The sequence below is a fragment of the Opisthorchis viverrini genome (assembly GCF_000715545.1).
Source record: "Opisthorchis viverrini unplaced genomic scaffold opera_v5_191, whole genome shotgun sequence".
Classification (NCBI taxonomy): Eukaryota; Metazoa; Platyhelminthes; class Trematoda; order Opisthorchiida; family Opisthorchiidae; genus Opisthorchis; species Opisthorchis viverrini.
In genome coordinates this window covers 831728-852039 of record NW_008751847.1, presented here as the reverse complement: position 1 = coordinate 852039, position 20312 = coordinate 831728, and the positions used below count along the sequence as shown (strand labels likewise).

At 45.1% G+C, this 20312-nt stretch overlaps 1 protein-coding gene across 1 annotated transcript in view; it reads right to left on the bottom strand.

The window, feature by feature from the left end:
* T265_07887 (hypothetical protein) overlaps positions 1-20312 on the bottom strand; it is a gene marked incomplete at both ends in the record, with an annotated part of 195892 nt that overhangs the window by 78451 nt on the left and 97129 nt on the right. Inside the window, 8 exons of the mRNA XM_009173537.1 lie at positions 949-1221; positions 2057-2209; positions 2932-3063; positions 8097-8363; positions 9532-9666; positions 12340-12627; positions 15304-15514; positions 16743-16995. Of these exons, the coding sequence (XP_009171801.1) occupies positions 949-1221; positions 2057-2209; positions 2932-3063; positions 8097-8363; positions 9532-9666; positions 12340-12627; positions 15304-15514; positions 16743-16995 (1712 nt within the window). The remainder of the gene's footprint in view (positions 1-948; positions 1222-2056; positions 2210-2931; positions 3064-8096; positions 8364-9531; positions 9667-12339; positions 12628-15303; positions 15515-16742; positions 16996-20312) is intronic.

Here is a 20312-nt window from a genome sequence, read left to right as displayed (position 1 = left end):
AGAGCGAAACGAGTCATCGGCTGTCGAAGAATTTTCAGCAACCTTGTGAGTAGTTTCCTTTATGAAAAAAACTGAATCATTGAAATTCTTGGGTGGCGCTTATTTGATGAGCCTCAAACCTTGTAAGTCAGCTGCTGCGCTGTTGGGGATATCAATATCCTCACCACAAACGAGAGATATTTACCTTCTCTCTCAGTGCTACGAGGAGGTCAGCAGTCGGCAAACCTATGGAATAGGCGAAAGTGACTTGGCATAATTGACCAAACTCAACAGTGTACTGATCGCTGGCCATGGATGCGTTCTAGTTATTGCTATTTGCCGAAAAGCAGTTTCGACTGACACAGTACTTGTGACGTTCCGGAGTTTTTTTAAGTCAATGCAAGCCAATAATAGACTTATCCGTCCACGAACTTCAGTTCTGCTATCGTTATTGTGCAATTATCCAAGAGGAAGACCAATAACCAAGCGTGAACATGCCAGGGATCCCCGAACGTTTTTACATCCTGCTTCCTGCAACTCGAGTAGTCTCTACGGCTACCGATTCGCACGTCAATCTGATAATAATGGAGGCTAATTAGAACACTCCATTACGAATAGGTAATCAGAACCCAAATTAATGAGGTAATTCCAGTCCATCACACCACATCAGGGTAGAAAATAACAATGAAAAATTTACTTTTGAAAACGCAATCAAGCGATAATCATAACGCCAATGAAAGTAAAACAAGTACCTCGGGTAGTTTCCTGAACCGGTAAAGTACCCACCACTTGTTCAGCATTTTTACCTTACCAGATCAAATCTAATCCAATTTCGGTCAGTTTTCACAATGACTTCATGTCAATCATATGGAATAGTCGGTTGCGAGGTGAGCACATAGAATCTGAACGGAACGGAAAACAACTTGCTCGAGCCAAAACGATGATTATAAGAAACAGCCAAGCACTTACTGCAAGCCTCGAAGGTCACACGCGCTTGATTTCGACATTCACAGGTGTTTGCTTCAACAAATTCTCTTACATGTATGACCTTCCGCCGGAAGCCTTCACACTGCGAGCGGTAGATCTTCGTGAGTTCCCCGTTGCATACGACTGGTACTCGTTTGACATAGGTCCGCTGTACGCATGTGGGTTCGTCACCTTTTACGGTCAGGTGGTGTTCCTTGCGGATCACAACAAGCTCACCGCGCCCACAGTGCTTCTCAATCTTTGTCGGTTCACAAGCTGTATTGGAATGGGTTGGATAAATGTTTGATAAATTACATTATTATATAGTCAAGGTAGAGATTGTGAACACTGGCCTGTGAAGCCTAGGTCCATGTATTCTGGACAGCATCGGCTAGCTGCAGATGAACGTTTTGAAGAGAGAATTTGGTGATAACAATAAAGCCTTTCGTCTGTGGTTCTCTGCAAATTCAAAAGGATTACTGTACTACTGAATGATATGCCGAGAACGTCACTGCTAAATGTGATCAGTAATACTACCACTGTTGTGGGCAGTATTACTGGTGCGAGTACAGTTTCACCCATATGAGCAGGGGTACAATCTTTTGAGGTACGTTTCCCTTTTATAAGGCCATCATGGGACTAAAAAAACTGTTCCATCTTAAAAGTGATTTACCCCAGTGCTTTTTTCGAGAGAGGGACAATTTTATTGCCGTCCAAGTGCACCAGACTGGTAAATGTTGATGGTCTTGTATCAACATTAAGATGACAGCTGGAAAAAAAACAAATTTAGCTGCTTGGAAGTCTCATTCAGCTCTGACTGCTTTCAAAAAAACTCCGACCTGTCGAATGCGTAATTTTGTTAATACGCCGGTTAGAAAAAGCCACGATTGTTGTGTCGCTCTCAAACCGACTGGTAGCGGAGGTCGACCTGTTTTCATTGCTGAACGAAACCCGATATGCTTCGGGACAGCAACATAAACATAAATCCCTAGGATTTTTGTCTCCTGAAGGCTATGACTGACCTACCCAAACATCCTTTGACAAGAGACCATTTACTTCTACAGCTCTTTAAGGTGGTGTAACTTGCGATCAAACTGATTGGTGGACTCACCACAAGGTTCGTTACGTATATGGTGAATACGCTTCGCACAGCGCATTTTCCTATTGATGGTATCTTCTTCCAAATCGAAGGAGACACGAACAACCTTGCGAATCGGTTTAGCAGGATCACACGGAAGTTTGACAGTTTCCGGCAATGGACAGGCTGTGAATTCAAGAGTCAGAAGTGTGTTGTACATCACTTTCTGCAATCGACTGCTTTAGTTAGCGGCAAGGTGGGGGTTGGGTCAAGAGCTTGAGGTAAGATAGACGTTAGCATGTGGTTTGTTGGCACCATAGCCCCTATCAGCTGACCGTGATAATATGTCATCATAATAAGGGGCGTGGCTAAGGACCAAGCTGCCAGAGCTAATAACCAAGGGATCACGTGACCGAACTCTGTACACCAGCAGGATGAGCCACAATGCGAACGAGAATCTCAACTAGCCGAGCCGTTTTGCATCATCCTTATTCACACATGATTACATTGTTAGTCCACGTTTTTCATGGTTATCAAGTCCCATGGGGGAACCAATGATTGACCGGAATGAAAAGTAAGACAGCTCACAACTATTAAACCTGACTGATAATGCCAATAAGTAGTCTGAACAAGAGTCACATCTTGTGATGTTTGAAAACGCCCTAAAACCACATAAGCGCACACATTTCAAGAGATTCAGGGTCCAAATATCTGGATGGAAGAGCTCGGTACTTAAACCGAGTGACTCACGTCTGGGACAACATCGGCCAATTAACACGGACTAATCTTAGCGTCAAAGTAACAATCCAATGTCTCAACATCGTTGCTGACTAAGCCGTTACCGAGTGTGTCAGAAAACTTTCAAAACATCTTACGAGCAAAAGTTATGGCCGCATTGATGAACTTACAGCAAGGTTCACTATCCTTGTGAATTCGCGGATGGCATTTACAACCAACAAGTTCGTAATAATGACGCAACAATGGGCGCATTCCAGTTGCCCGGTTGCAAACACCACGAGTAATGCGCTCCTTTGGGCAGACTGAGAAGAAATGCAAATACAAATCGTTATACGAATATACACACTAGAAATCCAATAAATATTTTGGTCTTGAGACAGCAAACCATCAATGTCAACACTGATATTGCTGTTTCTGTATATTACTGGTATTTATTAGGAGACAGAAGCACTTGGAAATCGAACTTCACATTGTCCATTTTCGCATGAAGAACGTGAGCTTTACCAAACAGACCGTTTTCGGTTGCACATGGCACGCCCGTACGCGTCAGTGATCAACAGATCAGCTGATTCGCACACTGATTGGCTTTCTGGTTTGGCTTGTGGCGACCCAGTCACCCACACACTTAACTGTTCAGCTAACAGTCGCTCACTGGATCACGAGACTTGTCGTTTTGTCATGCCCACAACCACGTCACATTAAGGGGACTCATCGGACATCCATTGTCTGCGTCTAGTGAGGGAACAAACACTCACGTGATGATACGCCCACGTACGCGCAAACGGGCCTACATATAGGGAAATCGAACGTAGTCAACACGCACAAACCCGCGTGCGCGCGGAGAACAAGGAGTCAGCCAAACACTCTAGGTTCACGGACAGGTATGGAACACGTGTAGCAGCTATGCTGCGGAGAAAACACGTTCCCGCCGTCCGGACTTTCGTCAAGGGACTCTCACATACGATAAGTTCCCTTTTTGACATGCTCCACATTTTATATTGCTCTTTATTTCATACATGCTACAAAGCGCTCCTGTAAACAACTGTCAATCACAGTTAAAAACTTTTATTAGTGCATACACATGATTTGTATTACGGTTATCACAACTATGCACTAATAGGCCAAACGCATCAAGCTATCAAGCGGCTGTCCAGACTCGGGTTCACGGTATAAAGGGGGCATTGAGAAAACTGTGGTCTAAAACAGTATGATTATTTGTGTGGTTCAAAAAAGTTTTTTGTATACGTCGTACACAGCAGTAGGTCATATATCCAGCAAATGGATCACAGTCACTCTTTCTAGTAAACAAATTTGTCATTTATTGGCTGAGTCGCACAACTGCACCAACAGATTCATAACCAAACAAGTGCGTCAGTGTTCGGTCATGAAAGTGTGTAGGAAATTCCAGTGTTTATGGAATGGGCACTTATAAGCCATTTCTGGACCTTCGTAGTTAGGTTCCTTCATTCATCCTCCTACTTCGACGCCAAATTTATGTTCTGCATGTCTTGAATCTTCTTGCATGTGAAACCGGCTGGTTCTTTCCCCTTTTTAATCAGCCATGGTGACCGAAATTCACTCAGATGGTTTATCATATAAAGAGGAGATAGACACAAAACGCAGGCACCCCGGTTGAACTCAACTGATAATCGATCAAGGTAGCAAACTCTAACGTGACAAGTGGATAACACGAGTGTGGATCTGGTTGAAGCTTAAAAAGTGCTCACTGAATAGTCCCTGTTCACATTTCGGTGTCCAGCTGCAGTGCCACTTCATTGTGAACTCTGTTCCATCCTCACGTGTTGGGATAACGGAGGGATAGTGTGCAAAAAAGACAACAGAAATCGTCCCTTAGAGCGTTATTTTAGTCCTGTGATTAAGCGGCCCAGTCCGACTTGCTTGGATGTATCCAATTCTCATAAGAAGTTCAACGATGATTTCATGGGTAATTTGAAATCGTCCACAGAACTAAGAAATCCCTTATTGAAGGTCATCAATGTGGTTATGAGAGGATTAATGGAGACCGACGCACGAGGTGTTCCCCTACATCCACACCTTGCCTGCTGAACTAAACGGAACTTATCGACGAAAGCTTGTGAACATCACAGTATGTAGCTCATACAGGAAGCATTATTGGGAACATTGGAGTTCCAGCCGTTTGACTCAGTCTACAGGATCACATCCGGCTTAAAGTGGCCCATGTAGGCAACGGTGCGGAACAGTTTGGCTTGATGTGTTGTGTCCTATTCGATAATGTGCTCTCGCAACACTTAGGGTCATACGCGCGGGTATACTGAAGAACCCCACCGTCAAAATCACCGTAAAAAAATTACAACTCACCAATTTTGTCTTGATCGACAAATTTCCGGGAGATGCAGTGACCTTTGAACAGTTCGTAGCGATACATAACGCGCGAAATAACACCATATTGTGGATAACAGTTGGTCTTGAACCGTGGTGGTGGGCAACAGCAGCGAGTATTTTTGTTCACCTTGCGAAGAACCAGGTTACCACATTGACAGTTACGAAGAACAACTTGTCTCAGAAGGGCGACCGGATGACAAATTTCCTTATCACAGTATTCTTTGAGCAAGTGCGGTCCGGTCTCATGACATTCTGTGGCCAAACAACAAGTGGCTTTGTCAAGGCTGGCTCTTCAACACTCGAGAACCACAAAAAACTCAAAATTTCGTATGGTAGAAGTGCGAGAAAGTGAATGGAATCAGATAAAAAAAACGACCAATACGCCATGATGATTACGTTTTGTTGTGCTGATGTGGCTGGGAAACTGGTTGCGCATAAATAGTCTAACAATACAGTAGAGAACAAAGAAGGATTACTTCCAGAAAGTAAATAAAGATATTCATTTTGAAAATCTGTAGAGCCGAACTGGAATGCCGTATCCAGCATCATATAAGAATGTGCCGTATGAGATGAACTGAGGTAATTGGGGTTTCGACTTGTCGTACTGCGGTCAATATTTTCCCTCTAGCACAATTCTTTCTTTCGTTTCTTCGAACCGATAATAGTCTCGTCAGTTTTCAACATTTTCGCGGCATTCTGTATCCATTTTCGGATCGACAGGACTATGTGTTAACTCATCTGGGAAGTCTTCTGGCGACTTCCTATTTGTTCTTCCCCATAGGAGAACTCTCGTTCAAAGAGATCCTGGTTGCTGGAATTCCGCTGTCGGATCGGTCACCGAAGAACCAGCCCCACGAAAATGATAATCAGGCGTTAGCAAACTTGGTCCTGATAATCTCCGACTACTGTTTTTATGAATAAGAAGACATGAACCCTGTCTGATGTGACAGTGGGGTTTTACTTATTCATGACAAGCTAGGATGTTTGAACGCTCCACTTATACCTGGTAATGAGACTGACAACTAAACTCACTGTACAGAGTAGTAGTCCCATAACATGTATACTATATCCTAAGATGCAGCTGGGCTGAGTTGTGGCCGAGATGTTCTCGTCAATGGAAAAGCATTTGAGGGTGTCAGTGAACTGGATCGCTCGATAGTAGCTAATTCGCCTGTGTGTTAGTCCAGCTGGATATGCCCAGCATGGCAGATGCCTAGACCGTACGAAACATGATGTCCTTCACAGATAAAACGCATATCGTTCAGCTTCGTCGGAAGAAATTTACAGGACACTACTCAACTAATGTGAGGCTGTTGGGCAACGTAATCTGAAGATGGTACCCGTGGCGACCAGTGACTGGAAAGTGAAATTGACTGCGGTCCGTTTAAAATACACTTTTGTAGCGCAGTTGGGACTCGACTGTATCTGCTTGCACGTCTATCACATGACCTTATGTGTGCCTCTCCCTCTCTCTCCCTATTGCAGGTACCACGGACGAGCCACCACGAACCCCGGACAGGAGAGAGTAGCCCGCTTCTAAACACTCCTGATTGACCTTGACCTAACTTTGTACCCCCCCGGCTTCCGGTTTCGGTTTCGGTTGAATACACATGTGTTGTTGCCACGCTCCGGTCTTCTTTCCTGTGTTACCTACCCTGTGCGAATGTGTGCTGTGTGCCATGTGGATTCCGCAATACCAACCTCTATATCTGCAAATTTCAGAACCGACGTGTGCCGTCGCTACATCCTCTCGAACCCCGAATACTGCTGACTTCCTGACCTCCCACGCTACACTTTAAGGAGCTGCTACGAAGTCAAAGCTTGCATTTTGAAATGAACATAAGAAGTCATAAACGATCAAATGGAATTCCTCAACTTCACACCGCTTAGACACCTAGCTGCCATGCCACCCGAAGGAGGCACGAGATCTGGGATAGGGCCAGGTTGCCCTAGACAGAAGAAGTCGAGATGCAGAGGTCGGGTTCGAACTACGGACCTGCCTGTCGGTAAATTCGCGCTCTAGCCACTGAGCCATCTCACCTGACAACTTTATGCTACTTGAACGTAGAACAATACTTACAACTTGAACAACTCTGAACGTTTCCTCAAATCGCACTTGATTGCTCTGCCCAGAAGAACAATCAAAGCTGCATGATGTGATGCCAACAAAATCCGCTCGACAGAGCGTTATCGCAGGCACAAATACGCTCACTTCACAATTCCATGTCCTAATAGCTTCATCTGCAAACCAGTTGTCGAATGGGTGTGAGCTATGTACTGCCCGCTTATTCAGACTGGTCAAACATTCTAGAATAACAGTTCAGGTTTGTTCTAATCAGTTTGAGATCTCAGCCATGCGCCCCTGATAACAAGGTGAGGCCGATCCCCCTCCAGTTGAATGGCGTCCTACTTCTGGCGGTTACGACAAGTGACCGTTGTAAAACCTCGTGGATGTGTTGAAGTTGGCACATATAAAAAATTCATGTCTAACACTATACTATAAATGATGCATTGTACGTGGTGAATTAACCTGACGGTGACAGACAGAACACTTCACAGGAATAACCAAGATCAGAGGACTGAATCCAAGACCGTGGACAAGACGACATAGTATTATTGACAAGACGACATAGTATCTGTTTCGGTTATTGAACTTTCGGGAGATAGGGATATTGTTACCTTAGGTAACAACCGTTGTGATCACACTATACTTCCAGTAGACTCAAGTAAGGAGATACACTTTGAAGTGTGAACTGACATATCGTTGATTCGAGGACTTTCACTAGGTCCCATGGATTGCTCGTAGTAAGCGGTGCAACTTGATTAGTTGAATCCCAAGTACAAACAAATAATACTGTATGAAGGTCATTTTGAGGAGATTTCTCCATTATTTTTCTTAATATTACATTTTCATAATTACCCTGTTGGTGTAGCATTAGTTTCAATTCTCAGCGACGTTGAAAAAACCTACCAATTTCTTTTTGAACCTTGTCTTTTTGAGGTACACATGTTTGTCGAGTTTTGTCCAAGATGAAGGAGAGTTTATGAAGCACTAGTATGCGACCACCATTTGTACACTCCTGTTGTTCTGTTGGCTCCGGACAGCAACATTTTCCGCGCTCTTCTCTCACGCGTGGAACGCACCGACATCCCACACGCTCGACCAAGGAGACTGTACGGACGCTATCACAAGTTGTTGGATTGCACTGGAATCGCGGGTGTTCGCCTTCCGCACAAACTGAAATAGACCCAGAGGCATAAGAGCACACACGTGGACTTGTCTCCTGAAAACTAACTTCTAACACAATAGCTGGAGTCATCTCGGAGCTCATCACTGGTATATAAAAAATTGCAGGAAATGCATATTAGAGTGAAAACGACACAAGCTAGATTGCTGTAGTCTACATACTTAAACCGTCGATCCCGACGACGTTACTGATGGCAGTCCTCAAGTACAAACTTCCTGTCTTTATTATACCGACATACTAATTAAGGGCAGAACTTGAAAAGTCGTTTCCAGCTGAATCCAACTGGATTCAGTCGCGTCTCCCATCAAAACCAAATTAGTGTGCATACGAGAGTAGCTGGCGCATTCCGTCCGAGCAGGAGACTGACGAAAACTCGGGAACTGTCCTATTTGATGGGCCCCAAGAAGTATGAAGCCGGTTGTGGCCTGTCGAAAGGTTATCAGCAAACTTAAGAGTAGTGTGTTTGTCTTGTCTGGTTTCTTACCACAGTTGCAAGGAAGTTTGCTTGAGCCCCATTTTTGTATACAACATGAACAGTTGCTAAGTGCTTCTGACTGCACAAGAACGGTCGAACATAAATCCCTCCGACTAGCCCCATTTAGCCAATTCATGCGAGACCACAGAGTAACTGACATCAGCTCTGAACCACGACGCATTTGCACCACAGTTCACTTTGTGCACCTTTCAGTGCGTTTCCACGAGAATAGAACCAGTTCTCACGAAAGCCTCACATTTCTATGGAATATCGTCTGAGTTAAATCTTCGTAGGCGCCTTTACGCTGTAATCTACTGTCCACAGTTTGAACTTGGTTCAACTGTGTGGTGGTTAATGCAGCGGAAAACTGTTGTCTGATAAATGTTTCTGACGAGCTCTAGCCACATCAAGAATAACACAAAACAGTACGCAAATTCACGCTTCCTTATACCCTGAGCCTTAGCAGAGTACGAGATACAAGATCTGAGAATCAAAGACGACCGATTAGAGGTAGGGATGAGCTGATAATGATAGCGCCAAGCGGGAGCACAGGGCAATCAATCGGAACACTTCTTTAAACCGACCGAAGAATCGGTTGATCTCGTTTCTAAGTGAGAAATTACGCCAACCCGCTCACAAATCTTGTGCAAAACGCTTTACTAGTAGCGTGTGCTTGAACTTACCAATAGTTTCCTTTAGTATTTTCTCCTCCGGCTGGCAGCCATTTTGTCGTAGATGGTGTACCACGTGCTTCTTGATAAGAACCCCTTCATCCGCCAGACACAAGGGTGGCAAGACATGATCTAGATGGGAGCATGCTGGCAAAAGATGAAACACTGATGAAAGATTATTGGAATACTGAGCCGAAACAAAACATATGGTATGCATAGTACACACCGTACACCACATTTGGACGAGGTTAACTATCCAAATCTGACGTAGGAAATCTGATATGGGAATGAGTAAGTATACTCGTGAACCATAAACCCAACGCAGCCAACAAACATGTGGAGCCGGCTCTCCACATTTCACTCCCCAACAGCAGAATAGCCGCAATAAAGTCTATCCTACTTTGATCACAGCAATCAAAGTTGACCACACACCTGGACACAAAATCCCTCAGTGGAAAAGTCATGCGTTGCATAACGTTCAAATCGGTAGATAGAACTATCGAAATCGTTCAGCTGTAGCACCTTTTCGGTGCCTAGCTGCTATGCCAGGTTGCCCAAGCCTAGACAGGGAAGTCGAGAGGCAGAAGTCGGGTTCGAACCACGGACCTTCCGGTCACGAAATTCGCGCTCTAACCACTTGGTCCATCTCACCTCAGAGGTAAAACTATACGCAAAGCGAAAATAGAGAGACTAGATGGTATTCTCCCAACATAGTCACTCTATAATTCTTTCTAAGATAAATCATGATCACCTTTTACAGTCTTCAGCCGAATGGCTCAGAGGTAGCATATTAGGTGCGAAGGACCAAGAATCGAGGAATGCCTACAAGGTTGTCGAAAATGACTCAGTTCTCCGGATGTTTCGCTTTTGTTCCAATCGATTCCAGACAGGTATTGTACGTATTTGCGGAAAACTGCCGTGAAATAGGTTGAGCAAATTTAGCACACAGAGAAAACAAACTGCTAAACCACTGTTGGTAGTTTGGGCGCCAGTTTGTGAGGGTACGAAGCCCTTGTGTGTGCTCACAATATTCGCAACCGGGGGGAGCCCGACGTGGTCGTAGCCACGTAATAAGCAGACCTGTAGCACACGTGCCGTTGAATTAAACTTGGCAGCACGATAATTCCCCGATTGGTTTAGAAAGTTCGCCATTGTGGTTACTGGTACACACATTTTGCTCCGTCTCTGCCATCTTACCACAAGGTCGCTGCGTCCGTCTCTTGTGCGCTAACATGCGCGCGTGTCACTGATCTGCCTACGCGTACGCGTCCATACTTCGCCTGCGGGGCCGATCTGACTTGGCCTGTCGCGACGTCCGCGTGATCGTATCGCCAATCAGAATCGCGAGACTGGTCCGTCCGCTAGCGGCTGCGTCCGGACCTGGGTGTTGCGGTGTTGACGTAGGCCTGAGGACATGTGACGCTGCGAGTACGGACAAGTGAGGTGTGCTGTGCGCTTTCCCTTACTTGTGTTTGAGTGGTAGCGTATACGTTCGAACCCGATTCTCCGTTCTGATATTCGGATTCGCGTAACTCAAAATCCCATATCGACACCTCAGCATGTGTGATATCCTTGTAATCGAGAGTCTCTTCCCAACGATGGAAATCCCCAGAACCCTTCCTACAACACACCCAGGTATGCATCGCGTTGGAAACCCGTTAGGGCTGGTATAACAGTTTGTAACAGGTACTCGAACCGATTAGCGATTGCACAACACACAAGATGATCGGAGTGCATCAAATTCGCTTGTGATGAAGCGAAGCGCTGACCCTATCACTCTTTGTGGAACTAAATTCATGCATACACCACAAAGAACCAACTTACAGCATATCCTTTTGATAGTTTTTATCATCCGCCGGCATTGACATTCGGAAAGTCGTGCTTCCCAGATTTCAACCTTATCAATGGCAATTCCGTTGAGTTGGTTACAGTGACCACGGAGTATTCGCCCGTGCGACGGGCAGTCTGAAATATTCAGATAAATAGGAATTATACACCATGGTTGTGAGATCGTTTTGATGTGCAGTGGTTCGTCTTAAGAACGTAAATTGAGCGGTGCACACTCCAAACGTGAGTGCGTTTTCGTCCGATCCCGGCGGTGTGCTTTCATTGAATAACCGCCGCGCTATCAAAGCTGATAACAAAAAATATATGTGATCCTGGAATTCTTTTTCAAAGAGAGCTTGAAAAATTGCAGACATGATGATATGCCTGCTGGAGAGAGAGAAGGTGTGTGATGCAAGTGGCATCTTGGATACCCAAGCCAAATCCTGAGTAGCCTTGCAGTACCTTGGTGATTGTGTCCCCAGTGGGTTACAACCTATTCTAGACTTGGTGGGTCGCACTTCTGAACAGCGTTACTTCGCCTCACTTGGTAAAGCTGGTGGATGAGATAACTGAACATGCGCCGTTGCACACCGTGATGTACCTTTCAATGGTGGCTGGGTTTTTTGAGACGCTGATCCCGAAACATAGTACCCAATCGCAACGCGGAAAAACAGATTTAACGGGGTCCATGCACCTTTTTTCATAAAGGAAACTATTCATAAGGTTGCTGAAAACTATTCGACAGCCCATGACCGGTTCCGCCATTCTTGGGGCTCATCAGGTAGGCACAGTCCCCGAGTTACCGTCAACATTATGTTCTACTTGAACCCGTATTGGACTGTTTTCGAGAAATACACTCATTTGCAAATCAATTTAGTTTTCACGAGAGACTCAACTGAATCTCTCGTTCGTGGTATTCTACAACTGAACGTGCTGCACACAGGCCGACTCATGATTCGGTTGTCACAATATTCGAGATATTGCAGTGTTTACCTAGCTTATTGTACCGTTTGTCCTCCTGGACTTCACAAACGCGTTTCACCACGTTGAAGATGAAGCTCCTTCGAGTAAGCTCCACTTCGCCGGTTATCGGATTGCAACGTGTGCTTTCCGCTGGAGGTTCTTTCTCACGCAAACAACAACATGGACGCATTTGAACTTGAAGCGGCAAACGAACACACTGCCCTTTCTGCTCGTCTAAAGCCCACGGTATTCGGACAATACGCTGAAGGCAGGTTGCAGGCTGGCAGGGTTCTGCATGTTCCACCGGAGCTGGACAGGCTGTAAAACAGGTTAACAAGATTATATAATCGTTATGAGTGTAACTGAAACACTTGCTTCAGAAGAGCACGACCAAAACTGTAGGTCACGTCACTGGTGTGCGTTACTGTGTGAATTGTCGTACGCATAAAATGATGAAGGTAGGTAATGAAGATGAAAAAGTATCCTTAGCCTTGGCTAAATGCAGTTTCATTCAATAAGCCGCTCAACTGTATGTGCACTCGTTGGGCTGAGGTCAAAAATGCTTTAAATGAGGGTTTAACGGGGGCGGGGTGGAACAGGCCGTAGTGCATTAATCAACACAAGCTGACTTCATTCCACGAAAAGTGGACGGATTCGGCCTGCACATTGGCGCAAAGCTTTGGACAATTATCAGTCAGTCTTTTTGGTTCTATCTGGTCTAGAAAACACCTACCACAAGATACTAAACTCCGAGTTTTATAAGCTCGCCAATTATGTGATGGTCAGCTGCGTGACGAATCACCAATCAGGAGCTGGTTGTGATCAACCGTACCATGAAAACTTGAAGATATGGGACATTTTCGTTGGTAGCATAAGCAATACCTTAACACGGCGGTTGGACTCAGAGAGGTCTCTTATTTTCTTAACTACTATACGCGATAACTCGCAAGGCCCAGCCTTCTATTACACCCGGCTCAACTTCTCCAAGACACAGTGTACGTACAGAACAGCAAGAACACCTTAATGCACAACTTGGCAAGACCCTCTCTATACGCAAAACAATTTCGAAAAAAAACAGGCGCATTTGCCTGAGTTAAAGAGTTCGATAAACACTCTACCTCTTGTGATTGAAGTGCACAGGCTTATGGCTGTTCAACAGACGCGTTGGTTAGAATGCAGTAGGCAGAGTGAGTATGACAGCACAGTAGATATTACTGGGCATGTAGACAGGTGTCCAGTTAAATCATTACGTTATTGATTAATATACTTGAGCTTTCTGTAGCCGCTATCTGTTTCTGAGAAGCATCTGAGTATGTCTATTTCAAAACGATCAGACAGACAGCCGCTAACTACCACAAATTGACTATGGTGGGCATCCAGAGTAAAGAGTAAAGAGTTAATGTGGTTATTTTCCCAATGATTTCCTGAACAGTTCACTGTTCGATCCTCGTTCCATCCGCTTAGAATAAGAGTGTGGCGAGCACTCATATTCTACCCCCTAGTGCACGATATCTCCGGCTGACCAATAGAACTTCGCGGTATTTATGAGTTTTGATGGATCGGACTTGACCATCTATACTCCAAAGTCCTTGAAATGAGACGTCCAGCGTGCAGGGGACAAAACTAACAAAAACATACTAATGAGCCACAGGTGAATGAATCACCCAGAAATAGCAGCCAGCTGACGGAGTCAACAATCTAGTTTAATCATTCTGAGAGTCCGCAACATAGGAAGAGCTGTCCCGCAGATTACTCTCAGTACATTGGAACCACAAAGGCCGATGGTTCTTCACTATACTTCAGTTACAAAGTCTTATCTTTAACGGAGTCCTTGCCTACCAGCGTCTCCAAGTTTCCACGAAACGTTTTTCATCCCAACCTCTGTAATACCATCATTTTCCATCAACCGCCGTCCTTAGGCTCCAGGCCTCGCATGCGTCAGACAGTCAGGGGTGTAGCATTGTCGCCACAGAACAAACTTTGCTGCTCTGACCCATAATCGGTTGGTCTAACGTTACACGCGCATGGTTGCAATCAGCAGTTATCGTGGTTGAGGTGAACTTAAGGCCTGGCCACATCAAATAATTTAGCATCGCTGCCTTGCAGAATCCCTCGGATTCCCCGGCACCGCACCGGAGCAAAATGGCCCAAGAATCGTTGTTAAGCTGTTTGATTTACAGGATACCAAAATCCGTCGGTCATATTAGGCAACCAAATTCGTCGGCTGAAGCGATTTTCATCGAAACAGGGAACAGTCAAACGCTCAACGGTTCCACAAACATATCACATATGGGCCTGTGTAAAGTCCGAAATTTTAACACAACAGTATCAGATGGCTTGAAACTGTTGGGTCCGATGATGGAACAAGGCGAAGTTAAATACTAAATGATTCGTGCAAGAAAAGTCTATTTGTTAATAAAGAGTACAATTCACTTAAATGTGTTTTTTCAACCATGTTTAACTGCGAGAAAATTCAGTGGGCCAAATTTGCTAATATGTTGAAGCCAGTCCAAATTAATTTTGACAGTAGCCTTGGTTAATAACTGTTTTCTCTGAAAACTGGCAGGGCTGTTAAAAAGAGAGCGATGTGTGTGATGTTCCAGCTCATTGGTCACTCCAACCCAGACGTCAATTCACCGGCAATTACCAATTCAAGGAAAGGTTTAACATGGAAAAAGCAAGGCATAGTCGAATACACCTGAATGAAAAACTAATATGGTTTTCCACATCAAGTACATCGGTATTTACGATGTATGAATGTTCAAACCATCCGATTAGAAGGACCTGGTGATCATGACCTTATTTTACCACCTAATGGGGAGTATTCGAACCGCATCTCCTATTCGGGAATCGACTTCTGCGAGCTTTGCACACAAAAGAGAGAAAATCCCTGCTTATTCGATTCAGGGGTCCACCAAATGTCTTCTGGATAAGTATGCCTTGACTATCACTGTGAACAGTTAGTTGATTGATATGCGGATTCGTGTAACGTACCACATATGCGCTCAATCTTTTCCCGGAATATGGCCTGGCAACGACATTGTTTCACGGCAAACCGCTCCACCAGCGCAACTTGTCTTCTCGTAACGGTATCGCACGTACCAAGCGCAGTCACGCGTTGCGGGTGACAGACAGGGATATCGAGTCTTTTAGTTATGACTTGTGGAACGCAGTGGCCATTGTGGAAAAGCCAGGATTGAGTCATCTGTGGCAAAGTTGAACAGGATGGGAAATGACTGATAGTAATTCTCCTCTATAAGATTATTATACAAGGAGGAGAATTTGTTCTCACAGTTCTGGTAACAACACCCCACCCTTCACGTCAGTATTTGCACTATTGTTGTCCCGAAATCAATTCGGAGATTAAGATTTGCATTAGGATCCATCGTCAATCCAGAGAGGTTTTATTGCAGTCCGTGTTAGGGACTAAAGTACTTCAGGTGACTGGCTCACTCCAGGACTAGAAAGTTACATGAAACCGTTTAACGCCTTCCTACGGTGACGATGTACACAGTTAGGAATTCGTACGGTAACTAGAGCTGTTTTAGATAGGTGGATATGTTACTGGTAGTCTTAAAACATGAAATTCATATAGATGTGATATCACTAGTCCTCAGTGAACTTCTTGGTTGAATGGGGTAAACGGTGAAGCCTTAAACCTGGCCAGCGTAGGCCACGGTATAGCATGGGTTCGTGAGGGATGACTAAGGTCTGGTTCAGTCAGTCAGCCAGCCGATTAGAGACGTAGTCTTGTATATCAATGTCAACATTATAGAAACTGTTGGAAACCTCAGTGCTTTAAAGTGAACCGTAATTAGACCACCTAATCAATATTCAATCGGCTAACGTGATTGCATTCACGCTATTTATTACAAAACAAACGCATGAACTTCTTGGTCTGACATTACTCACTACATTGACTACAACCCCAGGAGAGTCCACCACCGGTGTCGTTCTTTTGAAAACCATCCAGGTATGCACATCCCAGAGGTTTTACCAATTTTATACCGTACTTGAACAGTACTGCAGATAGTCACTCATTTTCCAATTAAGCCAGTATTAACATCGGGCAGCTTATGCTACTGTGGGCAGAGGAACGTCACTGTTAACTTCACAAACCCGGATTCGGACCGTTCGGTCTGGAGGCAGTGCCCCTGTCACTTCACCAAGAATCTCCCATTTCAACAAACACGACATGGATGATGTCTACGATGGCCATAGTTTAACCCATGCGCTCTACTTGCCTCACAAACGACGCTTGGCCTCCAGGAGCGCACTAAATTCTACCGAAACATCATTTTGCTCATATTATATTGTGATTTCCCCATATATCTTTTAAATCTTAATTCGATCATATAAATGAATCAAAAGTGCAGTGTTTTCGTCTTGTTTGGATGAACTGAACTTTTCAAAAGATTAGAATCGTAACTCACAAGCAGACTGGACCCATCTGGATTGCATATTCTCTTGGCTCGGACGATGCGATTGGAGCAGCAACACGTACGGAACTGTTGAGGTTTTTGCTCAACACAGCGGCATCCAACACGGAACCAACGTTGTTCCAAAACCGGCTCAAGACATGTCTGCGGATCACAACTGGGTGTCGGTTTTTCCGCTCCTGGTGGAGGACACGGTACGGGCATACGGTCCAGTTTGACGCGGCGAGCACATTGCCCATTTACCAGTCTGATAGGGTTGAAACAAAGGTTAACACGAGATCAACATTCAATTCTCAATGTATGTTGCTTACAATGCCGGCTCGCTGGTCTACTCGTTTAGGGCTTTTCGAATGAACCTGAGAATATAGGGTTGACGGAAACTCGGGGACTGTACCTACCTGATGAGCCCCAACGAGGGCAAAACCGGTTGTGGGCTGTCGATGGATTTTCAGCAACCTTATGAGTAGTTTCCTTCATGAATAAAACCGGGGACTTCTTCAGTAAGACCCTAAGGTGTATATTCGACAAACGCCGACAAACAACGCCACGTGGAGTAACATTTTTCATCGAGAAAAGTGTGTGGCATCAATGGAACATTTGCATTCTCAAGATTAATTTCCGCGCAATACGTCTTCATCACCTGTTACTCTCTAAAGTGTGTGTATGATGAATCAGGTTGATATTAATTCTTCCGTGATAATGTACCGATTTCCTATGAAGCAGGAGAATAATGCCTGTATTCTGGTCCCTAATGTTTACCCTTTGTTGTCAATAAGACTGTATTCTAATTGCTTTTTTAACGATTGATAGGACTTGTAGAAAGAAAAGGACCAAAAGCGGAAAATGCGGAAGAACGGTTGTTGTCACTGATCGCCTCCGGCCTCTTGTCTTCAAAGCCAATTGGTCAGGTGGTTCCAGATGCTTCTCGGTACGTGTGGGATCGTGAAGTCAGAGGGCCCAGCGCGTGAGCATTCCGCGGAGAACTCTGGTAGTCCCGATCCACTCAAGGGGTTTCCGATCAGTCTCAACGTGGTGTCTTTGTACCAGTAAGTATGGTCTCCAGTTATCTGGGGCCCAGACAATCGCTAAACATTCCTCCTCTATGATTGAATACTTCTGCTTAGCGTTGGTCAGGACTCTACTGGTATGTTCGATTACCCCATTCCTCTGCTTTAGGATGACTGCATCCATGCCCTGGACACCAGTGTCTGTTGCAACACTAAACTTCTCCCACCTTGGACAGCTTGAGGGTGCGTTGCTGTTGTAACAAACTGCTGACCCCGGTCCAGCGCCTTAGCATCGTTAAAAGACTCTCCAGCAAGGAACACAACAGCCGTATTGTGAGCAAGTGAGTACAAAAATTCCAAGAAACATTGCGGTATTAAAGGAGCACTTCTGACCTCGAATCCACGATGCCCGATCGGCGTTGGGTGAATACTCATCATTGTTGGCCATTGTTCTATGACACGCCTAAACATTCAACATCGTTGGTCGTTACTAAACAGACTGACTGCTTGAACGTTTATTGGGTAGTCGCATTTCCTAGCCCGGATGCTTGACGGATCTCATTCTGCGATTTTGGTGGAGTTTGAGTGTCTCAGCAGGTTTCGGGTATTCTGGACTTACCTTACATAATCTGACTACCCTGACAATTGCTGATCTACTATCTGCGCTTTGGTACGTTTGAAGGCCTCATGCGCTTCTCTCATCCATTCCAACTTTCTATTTTGACGGAGCAAGTCGTAAAATTTAGCAGTAATCGCTATGAAGTCTCTGACAAGCCGTCTATAGTATGTTGTTGGTCCAAGAAACTGCCGTGAAAACCACTTTGAATTGGGGATTACACAGTCCCGGATCGTCATCACTTTTCTGGCAGAGGCCTGACATCTCCTTGACCCACTTTATGCTCGATCATTGCCACAGAATTTTGATCAAGCTGTCTTGGATTCATTTATCCACAGGTCAGCTTCCTGGATACAATTCAACAAGGGGTGTTCCAGTTCGGAATCGCTACACACGACGATATCGTCTCCGTACACAGCAACATTCTGTAGTTCCTTAGTTAAAAGAAGCATCGTGCCTAAAAGTGCCCCTGACAAACCAAACGGCATCTGGTTAAACTAATATCGAGTGTCCCGAAACGTGAACGCCGTTTTCTCACGGTCCTGTATCTTGAAGGCTAGTTGTCAATATCCAGAACGAAAATCCAACACCATGAGATATTGGGATTGCTAAAGTGAATCGAAAATCTCCGCAGCCGAAGGGACGGCTACAATCAAATTTAGAGTCAGTTCATTCAAACTTCGGGAATTCGAACAAAATCGGTATTTCTCGTTCGCCTTATTCACAAGCAATACCGGGTAGTTGTACGAACTGTTGGCATCCACGACATTCTCAGGGATCCTTTGAACTTGTCTATGGACCTCCCCCTGTAAACGGAACGGTATCTGACGGTTTAAAGCGTTCGGAAGAGCNATTTCGTGCTGAACCACGGGTAGAAGCCAAACGGATCTTCACCACCTGTGAACAGTTCGGTGTACTGCTCGACCACAGACTGTACTGACGGGACATTACAAGGCAGAAGCTTTCAGGCATACATTTTGCAGCGCTGAAAGAAAACTTCAAGTCTGACCAACAATTAGAATCCAATGCGAGAACAGCAGCGTCAGATCACTCAGCAAACAAGCGGATGACAAACACCCAGCAATACATCCCCATATAACTTGCCAAACAGATTAAGGCCCACACAAGACACAGGTGTGTAAAGAGTAGCTAATTTTGAGTTTTCCAGCAGACTACAATTCGAAACGATCGATCCCACTAACCAGAGTCATATCTACGGATCTTTAGTCAACTAGCTTATCAGGACAGTGGACGACCTGTCTTACGTGGCCACGTGTTCGCTAATATGCGCCTTTTGCGTGACCGATTAATCACCGAGTGTTGTTCAAACACTTCGAAAACGCTACCCTGTCTGTTTAACCCGAAGCTTGGCCACATTCTGTGGTCGTTTTCCAGGAAAAGTGTGACTACCCCAGAGAATGCATCCTGTCCAAATACTGGAAGCTCAGGGGCGTTTATTGGTCTTTGATTAGGTGTGGTATGCGTGGCGCCGTTGTTCAGCTGTACGCCAACGATGATTCCACGCTGACGTAATACTGAAGAAATCTCACCGACGGTGATGGAACTGTGAAGTACGTCGAATGGTATTCGGGAGAAATAACTCACCCTCGATAAATGAACTGATCACACTGCATAGGTTGCGCTGGCTTGGCCACGTGTTGCGTATGCCAGTCGACCGACTTCCTCGAGGGGCACTTTTCGCACAACCACGTGAAGGGTGGAAGAGAGCCAGAGGCGGTCAAACAATGACTTGGCAGCGAAGTATAAAAGCTATTACCAGAAAACTCAGCTGCGCTGGTCATTGCCGTCTTCCTGGATGGGGGACCCCGAGATGGGCCACATCAATGGCTAGAGACATTGTCAGATATGGCCCAGTCGCGCCCTCAATGGCGCTCGTGCATCCAAGCTATTGCCTTCAATGCATAGCTCCTTTTCCAACCC